Source organism: Geospiza fortis, unplaced genomic scaffold, assembly GCF_000277835.1.
Source record: "Geospiza fortis unplaced genomic scaffold, GeoFor_1.0 scaffold11, whole genome shotgun sequence".
In the NCBI taxonomy this organism is placed as follows: domain Eukaryota; kingdom Metazoa; phylum Chordata; class Aves; order Passeriformes; family Thraupidae; genus Geospiza; species Geospiza fortis.
This window is the reverse complement of record NW_005054304.1, coordinates 7,746,705-7,758,866: the sequence shown is the minus strand read 5'-3', so window position 1 is coordinate 7,758,866 and position 12,162 is coordinate 7,746,705. Positions and strand designations below refer to the sequence as shown.

At 36.2% G+C, this 12,162-nt stretch overlaps 1 protein-coding gene across 1 annotated transcript in view; it reads right to left on the bottom strand.

The window, feature by feature from the left end:
* The window catches only part of CCSER1 (coiled-coil serine rich protein 1), a 538,753-nt gene that overhangs the window by 268,876 nt on the left and 257,715 nt on the right, over positions 1-12,162 (bottom strand). Inside the window, exon 7 of the mRNA XM_005418130.2 lies at positions 3,085-3,168. Within this exon, the coding sequence (XP_005418187.1) occupies positions 3,085-3,168 (84 nt within the window). The remainder of the gene's footprint in view (positions 1-3,084; positions 3,169-12,162) is intronic.

Below are 12,162 nucleotides of genomic sequence, written 5' to 3'. Positions count from 1 at the left end.
ATCTTTAGGGCAGGTTTGGGTACCTGACATTTCTGAAGCAAGCATTTTTCAAGAGATAATGGAAGCATGGAGGAATTAATTCCACTTCCCTACCTACCTATCTTTATTTCTCTAATAATCATTAAATAAGAGAACAAATAAAAATCTGCAAGAGACTATGTTCTTCTTTGTTTATTAGGAGGTAGGTGATGGCTCCTTGTAGTTTATCCTTTCTACCTGGGTATTGCAGCTGAGGATCTAAACCCCTATTTTTTATTTCTCTAGTATTTAGCTTTTTCCCCCTTAAAAAGCTATGTAACAATTCCAAGTTCTGAAGCTTCATCAGCTCACACTCCATTGACATTTTCCTCAGCTCAGCTCCTTCATAATGCACTCAAATGAGGTAAGAATGCTTTTTAAAAAGTATTTAAAATTTAGGAAAAAAAATCAGAGGGGAAAACTACTAGAAAAGTCTAGCAAATCTAGAGGAAAGCAAGAAGCAAAAGCTCCCACACAGCCAAAATTACCTGAAGTTCAGTTTGGGTTAGTTGAAGAGCTTTGCAGTAAAACCAACTAAACAAGGGTTTTACATATACATGCAAACATTCAACTTGAATGCTGGAAGTGCAGATTTTAATGTACTTCTCAAAAAGCACAAAACTGACTCCTACTCAAATTAATTTTTATGTGCTATTTCTGAATTAGCACCAGGATGCCATGCTTTCAAGACAGGCAAGTTGCATTTACAAATTTTATATTTCCGTATTCAGAGTGACAAATGGAACATGGGCTGCCCCAAGACACAAGAACAAAAGCTTTAATTTTCTATTAAGTGCTATGTCTGTAATAAATTGCAGCTATGTGAAAATATGTGCAGTTTCATTAGCCACAAATGACTGCTCTTAACTTTTCTGAACATTCACTTTCCAAATGTTTACAGTCATACAAACACATAAGTAAATGCAGCATTTGCAGAATATTAAAGCATATTTCATATCAATTTTTGGTGAGTTATATGCAAGCTAGGAAAACATTATTAGAATTTCCTGGCAATCATTACAGATTTAATTCATTTTTAACAGCTCTGAAAGACAGCTTACTTTCCCCCAAGAGCACATTGAAAAAAGTTTCTAAGAGCATCTCACACAATCAGGAGCCAACTTCATCAAGTGCCATGGTGGCAGGACCCAGGACAGCTCCAGAAAAAGGGCACTGGATGTGCAGTATTGCAGAAGATGCAGTAGAGATTTTAAAAGCACATCTATGACTGTACTCAGACAACTCAAAACAACAACAAATAAAAAACTCCAAAACAAAACAACCAAAACCCCAAAACAACCAATCAAACAAAAAAATCAAAACCAGCTCACAACCACACAACAACCACAAAAACTTCTTTTCCTGTGGTGTTTCCAGTTGTTTTTTTCTAGGTTTCATAAACTAAAATAGTTTCTGTCATGTTCACCTCCCAACCTGGCTTTAGTCAGTTCAATTAAGAGTAAATCAGATCTACGCAGTCCTTTCAAAGCTTAATTTCAAACAACTAAACATGGTCTCAAGAATCCCATCTGCACTCCTTTACAAGTCTTAGAGTGAAAACTGAAGTCAATGAATCATGGATTAAATCCATGGTACTTTCAATCATATAGAAATCCTTATTTCAAGGCCCTGGAAAGTTGTACTTTTTGTCTATTATGACAGCTCCCTGGGGGCTTTTTTTCTTCAAACGATGTATACACAGATGAATTTTGACAACAGTTAACAGCAGATGAGCTACAGCTCCCTGTAAGAATACCGGGTAATTTTACACTGACAAAATTGTCCACCAGTTAAATAGCATATGTTCTCAACTAGACTGATATAAAACTAATGCTCCAGGACTGTGAAGAAGTTTGATGCACCCTATGTCCCATTTTGTCATTTAATTTTAGATAATAATTACATAATACATCATATCTTAATGTAGCCAAATACAAAACAAAGAATATTGATGATGTGTATTTATTTTTTAGATGTTAATATAGCAAAGAAATCTTTCACTCTTGGGCAGGATTACATTTTTCCCATGCAACTTGAAACTCAACTTATTAGGCATAAAAGCGTACTCCTGCTTTCAGTGAATATAAAACCATGCAGTAATAGCTAGACCTGAATTAATTCTGTTTGAGTTCAGAGCTAGGCACGAGAGGCACAAGACAGAAAGGCAAAAAAATCCCCTGAGGTAGATCAGCAAATTAAGATCTAATTAGGGAAACATTCCCTTGTCCCAAAGGGTGCTTAAACAAAATCTTAGGTGCCCACACAGCTGCAGCTTTCATGGAACGAATCTATGTGCTGAATGTCCTCCTGAAGGTGGTGACCCTACAAGATTTCTCTGCAGTGAGAGAGGAGATGCAAACTCCCTCTTGTTTATTTGAATACTGAAGACATCCATGCTTTAACCACATTCCATCAAAAAGCAATCTTAAAATTCTGTTACCACAGCCTTAGCAAAATAATAAAATGCATTTTCACGTGTTTAGTTTGTTTTGTAATTGCTGAATCATGTATTTTGCTTCAGTCACTGGGATGTATTTTGTCAATCTTTAAAGCAGTAGTGGCCAAGCATTATGAGCTCATATGCTAAGTAAAGGTTCAGCAAGTGTAAGAATATTTATTATCTTATGCAAAGACATCTATTATGGAGGAAAAAAACCAAACCCTTATTTCCTTTTCCTACTGAAGAATCTCATTAATGTGAAGAGCAGCTCATGGCAGAAATACTGACAATTTATCAGGCATGTGCATGGCCCTTCAAGATTTCTGGCATATGCATACAGTGCTGTGCTTATCTGCCTCTGATCAGACAACTGTCAACACAATGTCTTCAAAGAAACTTTTACAAGCAGTGAACCTAGATGGTAGCCACTTCAGAGGCTGACAAGTCCCTAGAAAAGTACAGTCAGTGTTACCAGTGTTTATCTGAATTATTAACATAGCCTTAGGATAGCAATTCTGTAGCAGGTGTGAAATTGTATTTCTTTGTTATCTGGTGTTGGAGTGACATTATCAGGGAAATGAACCCAAAAACACCCAGAAAAACCCCCCATTGCTTCTCCTGCTTACCAGCTCCTCACGAAGCTGGGCTATGAGTTCGTCTCTCTCCTTCAGCTGCAGCTTCAGCACTGAGCATTCATCTTTTATTCCATCCTAGAAAAACATCAAAAGGAGATGTTATAATAGGCTTAACGCTTCTACTTTGCTCATGACAAGAAAAGGCTGTTTCACATAGTGTGAAATAATTACATTCAAATAATCAAACTCCATTTTTCTTTGTCATGTGTGGTATTTTCAATAACATTTCCTAAGTTGCTGCATAAAGAAATTAATGTATCCAAAAACATTGCATAGAAATTTGAATAGCTCCCTGCACCGAAGTCCTTTTCATTGTTTTCTGAATCTTTCAACTCTTTTTACTGAAGATCCTATCAGGTCATTCCTTTTCATTTGAGAAACAGCTATGAAATGTTGTAATTTTAATCATACAAAACTACATTAGAGAAGTATCAATTTAGAGCATTACTGCAGAGCTCTTGATCTTGGAGAGATGAAAAAGAAAGCACAACAGACATCCACAGGAAAAGGAAAGCACACTCCCCATATATACATCTTTTATACGTCCCACAACAGCTAAAACAGCAGTAGTTCTGGTATTAACTGGGGGAGGAAAGAATATAGTTACCACTTAGTGAAATAATTTCTCCAACTCAATCTGACCTGCATGAAAGTGACCCTAATAGCTAAAACTGTACCCAAACCCATGCCCAGGAGGCAGGCTGCAAGCTGTCCTCAGGAAATCTCAAGAGTTCATGTAAGTCTCAACACCATATTTGAAGAAGAAATATCAACTTCTGTGCTGTTCTGATAAACGTACCAAAGGAGAAATTCAAATTAATAGACTGAACTGTTGGAAAGTAAAAACTTAGTAAACTAAGCAGCCAACTAGCTGGTTATGCAACTGTAACAGAAGAACTCTATTTTTACATCCTTCTAGTATGGAAACATGTAGTTTGGGAAATTTACTAATTTGGAGTACTATTATTGAAAGAAAAAATACCCAAGGAACAAAAACAAACCAACAAACAAACAAAACCACCCCAGAAAACCACCAGCCATATGACAAGAAAACTTTCGGCAATCTGGTGGTATATTCACAACGCTTATTCTGAAAATAAAAAAAAAATTGACCTCTAGTTATCAGCTAATAGCAGTATAAGATTGCAGAAATTATTTATATTGTGTTGAGTTCAGGGGTTTGAAAGGTTATAACCAGTGTGATAAACTTGCACTTTGCCATTGCTAATGTGTTTGTAAATCCAAATCAACACAGAAACACAGGACACAAAAAAAGATGTGTGATCCCATTTTCCTCACATAAAAGATAATAATTACATTCTTTCAAAATAATTATATTGCTCATCACCTGCTCTAACAGAATTGGAAGAAGAAACAAGACACACACACATCAACATTCTAAATATTTAAAATAACTGCAAGAGAAAGTGTTACACCATTTCTGGCCACTTGCACACTACTTCAGTACTACTATAGATCTTCTGAAAGATCCAAATTTATAAAAAAGCCAGAACTCACACTATCTCTGCTAGGGAGAAACTCATGGAAGTTTTCTTTATTATATGCTATTGAAGCATTTTACTATCTACTGGCAGATTGATGTTTAGCCGTATTAGATGAAAATAAAATTTTAGCACATCCCAGAATACAGCCTGCAGCACTGAATATGATATTGGTACACATTTAACATCACTGTTAGCAAAAATATCTGCTTCTAAAAAATATGGTTATAAGTACCAGTAACAAGCAAGGTCTTTATTTAACAAAATGGTTTTAAAAACAATATGGCATTAGCAATGGTACCTCAAATTTCTGTTACATTGTTCTGAGTTCTTTTTGTCAGCGCAATTTTACACTGTTGCTACCTTTTGAATTTCTCCTTTTTAACTTACAGTAATATAGTACAACACACAGTGGAAAAAGTAAAACATCAAAGTCCCATAGCCAAGACTATTACAAAAATAACTTCTGGAAAGCATACACAAGGAGGCCTGTAACATCATGCCTCAACCACATCAGGAAAGATTTTTGCAATGAGCTTTGGCACTAGATTTTACCTAAGAGGCAAAGCAGAACTCCCTTGCACTAGTGAGAGCTTGAAGAAAGATTCTGCCACAGAGAGCTTCCAAAGACTTAAAACCTCACAGTGCACCTCTCCTGGCAAAAAGCAGTAGAGCACCCTTGGCATGCAAGGAATGGACCCCTCCTGCACCACAAAGTTCTCCAGGCACTTAACTGCCACATTCCATGCAACAATTGTCTCATAAAATTTAGACCACAGTCATCCTTAGAGCTTGGAGAAAAGCATGGAGAGTTAAGGTTTTTCCCTTCCATTGCCTCATTTCAGCAAAACTCTGATTAACCCTTCCAGTGGGACATGGTGCTTGGAAATCAGTGCCCCACATTATCAACTCCTGCACAGGCCACTGCAGCCTTGTTAGAGAGCACCCTGCAATTTCTGGGATGCTTGAGATTCTCAGGTTTGGACTCTGCAATGATTTTGGCTGAGGTAGAGTTAACTTTCTTCACAGCAGCTTTTATGGCACTACAGGTTGGATTTGGTCTGGAAGCAGTGTTGATAATACAGATGTTATTTTGTTTTTGCCAAGCAGCACTTACACAGCGTCAAGGCCTTTTCTGCTTCTTGTACTGCCACTGCAGTGAGGAGAGGGGGGTGGCACAAAGCAGTTGGGAGGGGACACAGCCAAGACAGCCAACTGACCCAAGGAATATTCCATCAAATTTGGCATTGTGCTGGGTATACAAAGAAAGGGAAAGAAAGAGGAAGGAGTGATGGTGGTCATCTTCCCAAGTCACCACTACACACATCAGAACCCTGCTTTCCTGGAGCACTAGACAGCTGTTTGGTGTTGAATGCAGAGCAGAATTAGGACGCTATAATCTCATTCTGCTGCACAGTATCTGCAGAGGCATCAGTCTTTCTTCAAATGCAAGAGCATGAATAAAAGAAAGAAAACACATTGTCAAGCAGTTGACTGCAAAAAGGTTTGGGCAATTTCAGTGTCCCAGACATCTGTCTGAATGTAGCACTAACAGAATAAAAAATTTTGTGGAAAAAAACTGTTGCCAAAACACTTAATATAGGCCCTCCAGAAAGTAACTACTGAAAGCTGTGGCAGAAGAAGAGGCTCGGAAAATCCTTTTCTCATGCAAGAACCAAACTATTTCAGTGAAGGATTGCATGAATGATATTAAAGAAATTGCATGTTATGGAAAGGTGTGCAGGGCAGCAAAAACTCGTGGAATGCTGTGTTTTTCATTAGTCTGTGGGTAAACAGCAATATATATCTGATGGTGTGAATTCAGGAATGGATCATCTCTATTCCTTAGGAGGCCTGAAATGCTCCCTTATCTGCTGAGAAACTATAATACAGGGCAAAGCTGCTGTGGAAAGACCAAAAAATTTTTTGAGAAAAGCTTCTCAAAGTAAATGAGAAATAGCAGATACAGTCTGATGGGGATTTATAGTACAAAAAAAAACAAACAACAAAAAAAAGCTCAAACCTCCCAAAACCCCAGTATTGCCTTCTAATGAATTGCCACAGCAACAGGTATTAAAGAAGAAGTAAGTTGAAGTGGATGGCCTGCTTTTAGGAGAGCATGCACTCAGTGTATTCTAAATCCACACTAAATCTTACTAACCTGGAAAAAAACCATTTCCCTCAAAAAGTAGGGCTTTCAAAATACACTTTGAATACTCTGGGGCTGTGAGAGTCAGCCTCTTAGCTATCTCCACATTCCAGTAGACATCTGATGCATGTATTTCTGTGATTAGAAAAATAAGCCAAATTATAGTGTGGGCATGATCACATTTGCAAAATATGTCTCCCACTTTTTTCAGCCCTTACAATATTTGTAGAGTGTAAAAGAGCAGACTGTCATAAAAGTTGAGTTCATAAGCCAATTAAAATCAATAAAATGTCCACAGATATAAAAGTCTGCTGGGTGACATTTACTTTTTCTGTTTACTAAATCCCTTTGCCACTTTTGATTCCTTATCTTTCTGCAAAATGAGTTTATGCCAATATTTTATCAAGGCTACTAGTCCAGTAAGAACATGAATGCTATGAAATTATCAGTCCAAACAATTCAATCTAATCTCTAGGCATGTTTTCAAAAGATACCTGCACCACTGCAGCTTTGAGGCCATTTTGCAGAGCTTAATAAATTATATATACTACATATTACATTGTCTTTATTATTCTCATTGTTTTTATGAATGCTGTTCATTATTTTACTATGAAAAAAAGGATGAGAATTCTGCTCTCAGTTGTAGTAAGGATGTCCATGACTCTGGAAATGCTTGATAAAAAGTCAATTAACACCTCATTGTTAAAGAAAACTGCTAGACAGCATAATCCATAAACAGTACATCTTCAAATACTTTCTTTTATTAAATACAGATAATCAAAAAAAGTTTTTCAGACTAAATTCCAAGTGCATTTCATAAAAATGTAAAAGTAGCTGTGTGCAAAAAGCTATCTATCATTTTCTTCACTTATATCCTGTGATACTCAAAAAAATCCACGATTTAGGTGCAAGTTCATTATGGATCTCCTGTTATTACTACCTACATTTGTGGTTAGAATATTCTTCAAATTATCACCTTTTTACTTATCTTCAGTTGCTAGCTATGACAGCAATTGCTATGTCTCAGTGGCAGTATCTTCCTATTTCAGTTTAATTCTGCTCATTTGGGAAAATGCTAAACATAGTAGCAAATCTGTTTCTCCTCGGATCAGGTCACAAGATGAAAAATTGTGCTGTGTGTGAAGACAGCTGCAGCAGGTTATGCATAAGTGCCAAAATGAATAATCATTTTAAATTTGAAAACTAACTTTATACCTCTTCATAATTTGGAACACAGAGGCATATTGTGCTTACTGTAATCAAAGTGCTATAAACAGAACTAACCAAGTATTCTGGGAGATAAATTTACTGCTTTTCCTCTGATACTAAACAGAGTATGTTTCTAAAGAAATACCATAAAATTAGAATATGATAAAACTAATTTGATAAATGTGCTGAATTTCAGATGCTAAATGGATTGTTTACAAACTTAGGGCACTGCAAAAATCAACAATTACTTAGGATACAGTGTCTTAAGAAAATAATCCTGGAACAAACAAAATTTAAAAATTTAAAACTGAGTATCAGGTCCAGAAAAGTACACAAATGCTACAACAGTTGAAACTTCCTCTCAGTTAGGCAGCAGATTTATGCAGAAAAACTCATAAATTTCTGGATAACTGTCTAGAACATTCAGAAAAAAACACAAGGTTTAACATATACGCTATTAGTATTTTTCTGTGAACACCACGCAAGTCTAGATAGGGATTGTGGATATCTTCTATGGTTCCTTTTACACCACCTGACATCAAAAAAGCAACAAGTAGTTTTGTGGATCTTACATGAAATTTTCAGAGGAGTGCTACTATCTTTCTCCAAACTGAGATATCACTTGTGTTAGCATGGCTTACAAAAGGAAGAGCATCTACCTATTTGAGGTTACACAAGTAGACTGCCAGATATTACAGACTGTGTTTTCAGAAATGAGTTTTCAGTCAGATCATGAGAACTTGCACTGTTTATCGTTACCCTTGTTTTAACAAAAGTCTTAAAGACCGTAACATTAGCAGAGAGACCAAGTCTGCATTATTTCTTTCATGTGTCAAAACCAAGTCACTGGTCTGGTTCCTGCTCTAAGTACACCACGGCATGTCACATACTCAGCATGACTTTTCCCTTTCTGTGCTCTCTCTAGCTCTACCTACAGCATCACCTCATATCTCTTGTATCAATCCCTTTCAATCACACCAAGAGACTAATTATTTGGCTGGCTGCATTTCTTCACATGTGCAACACACATGGAATTTGTTCCTTTGGCTCATCTTCTCTTTGGGTGCCTTGCCAGAGCAGTTAGTCTTGGCTGGAGTCCCAACACCTCTCCCAAAGAGCATCCCTGCTGGCTGCAGGCAATGGTCACACTTAACTCGCCTACTTCTCATGTCACATTGCCCCACCAGCTGTTGCTGAAGCCCAGAACAAGGGTGAGAACAAGTCTATGCTCCAGGAATTCCCATTAAAGCATAACACAACAGCTCACAGCCAACTCCCATGACCATCTAGACCCAGCACATGCAAAGTCTCGCTCCAAGTTATCTTTCCATGAGGAAAACCACAAAAAAATAAAATCCTTCATCAGCTTTGTAAACCCTGATCATATCAGAAAAAGACATAATTTTGTACATCTTCTTTCCACACAGTTCCAGTATTAAAAAGACACTTCTAAAGGAACAACTTATTTCATTTCTTGATCAGGAAATCAAATGGAGTTTGGGGAGCACAGGATCTGATCTTCTTATGATACATAACGGTGATTAATCCTAAAAAAAGACTATGCAATAATATAATATATTCTAAGTTCAGTTACATGGAACATGTCAATAAATATTTTACTGGGTGAATTAGGGCAGTTACACCCATTTAAATACTAGAATTCAATTGATATTCAACTGTGAAGGTAACAGTCAAAGAGTATAGCAATGCTACTTTGACTTCAGACATTTATGAATACAAAGCTAAATTAACAATCAACTTTAAGTTGATTGTAAGTCCCTTTAAAAAAAAAATTAGTAAGTACTAAAATAAAGGAGGTCTTTTCAAGGAACTATGCACCACATCTCAAAGCTCTCTTTCCTCATCTGGAAAAATAGGATTGTTCTTCCCCTTCCTCTCCATTGTGTCTGCTGACATTGAATCTCAACTGTCTTTCATCTGTACATCATTTAGTATGATTAAATCTTTCTGCAACATTTCAAACTCCATTTTAATTCTGATTGTTCTGGACCTTCTAGAAGTAAAGTTCTTCCTTTAATAAATGACTACTTATGTCTTTTGTACTGTACTCGTGATCTGCCATTAATCAAAGAGAAGACTCCTCTACTCATCATCATATTATTTAAAAGCCTTTGATGAAGGGCTCTGTTGAAAGGTTTTTGGAAATTGAGTTAACTACACAAAACAGATCATCCTTACTCACATGCATGACTCTTCTAGCAGACTTCTGAGGTCTGATTAAAATCTCAGGAAGCCTGTTCTGCTCTTCCTCCTTTATTACATTCATTCATACTCCACGCAAATCTATTTTCCAGAACATTTTCTGCTAATTTAACCAGTAACCAACTCAAATTAAAAGAACTTTTTAAAAAAACCCAACAAACAAAAAGCAGTTGTCTGTTTCAATCTGACATTCAGCCACAAAGATCAAAGCAATAGATAACAGGCAAGAGTTAGCAGTTCCACCATTTGTCATGTCAGTCTCATATTTTAAATGAGTAGCTGCTGCAAGGGATTTCCTATTCTCTGCTGTTCCATTACTATTCTCAGATATCTTAAACTGGCGTTTCAAGACTCATTCTTTGGATTAGTTCCCCCAATGTTGCAGATGTATCTACTGATGTGGTAACAAACATCAATTTCTTAATTATAATTTTTGTTTTCCTTCAACATGATCTAATTAGCCAAGAGTGCTTCCTTAACCACCTTTTTTTTCAGCATTGCTAATTCTCTACAAGACCCCACTGCACTTACTAATTTGATGAAAGCCTTCTGTAATAAGGGTGGGGTTTAGTTTGTTTGTAACCATATGTTTAGCAGTTTAATATTGTCTTATTAACTCTCATTATCATCAGGGATAAAATATTCATATCCAATTTTTGTCCTTAATGTCGAATCAGCAAAACCAAAAACCTCTTCATACTTTTACAGGTAAACAACCTTATTAATCATGTTAATACACATAGACTGAGTCACATGAAAGAATATCCATAAAATCTATAAGTTTGTGCAAATGTAATTTAATTTACAACTGAAATGCAGCCACTTTTTCATTTGTATGTCAGTTTCTTTCTGCCAAGCAGCATGACAAAAAACAATGAGGCCAAAAAAGTAAAATATCTGCCAATCTGCAGCATTTTGTAGAAGTTTCATTACTGCCATACCAGTAAATGTATTTCTTCATATTCAGAGAAAAATGTCCTAAACAAAACCTCATTTGTCCGAACAGAAGGAGACAAGTCCAAATTGGATCCTGGCTGCCCTGTGAGGTGATCAATAGAAAAGTTTCTTCTAGCTCCAACACAGCACAGGCCACTAAGCTCAAACCTCCCCTGAATCCAGTGTGGTCTTCTACTATCAGCTTGTACATGTGACACAATATTTATTATTTTATGCTGAATGCAATATATCAGCTTTAAAATATTCTTTGTCCTGCCTCCTGTAATCACAAGAAAATTTCAGACAGGAGGAAAGGGGAGTGTTATGAAATAGCGACCTTGGTTTCCACCAGTTGTGAGGAAAAATGTGACAAAACAAAATCTTGTGCACAAAAAGGACAAAATACATTTTTTAATTTTACCATTACTGTTTTTAAAGCCAAGTCAAGTTTTTCTTCAGGATCTGAATAAAAATATATTAAAATAATTTTAGATTGATGAGGATGATTCAGAGATGAAAGCAATGAATTAGCTTTTAGATCTTCCAAGTACATTAGAATTAACAGAAGTAATCTTGTTAAATGCTCTGAAGAGAGTAAGAAACAGATCCAGCCAGCTCTGCTTGAAGTTATAATTATGAAAATAGTATGTCATTTCAGGAAAGTCTTTAGGATCAAATATACAAATGCTTACATGCATGGATATTGTGTGCAAAGAACAAATAACTTTTCTTTGACAATCTTAGAATATATCAGCCTAATTAATCTATTCCAAAAGGTTCCCTAGATCCACCATGGTGACAAAGAAAGAAATCCTCATATTTAGATAAAATGAAACCCCAGATGTTCTACTGATTCTTTGTATTTACATCATGAAAGTGTACTGAGAGAACATGATCCTCCCCACACTTAATACTTGTAATTTACTACTGCTTAAAGACTATCACATAGACATCCTATACAATATTACTGACCCTTTAAAGAAAATATCAGTGAACAGCAAAAGGATGTACAGCTGGTGAGCAAATCAGTAAATCATGTTGATAGATTAG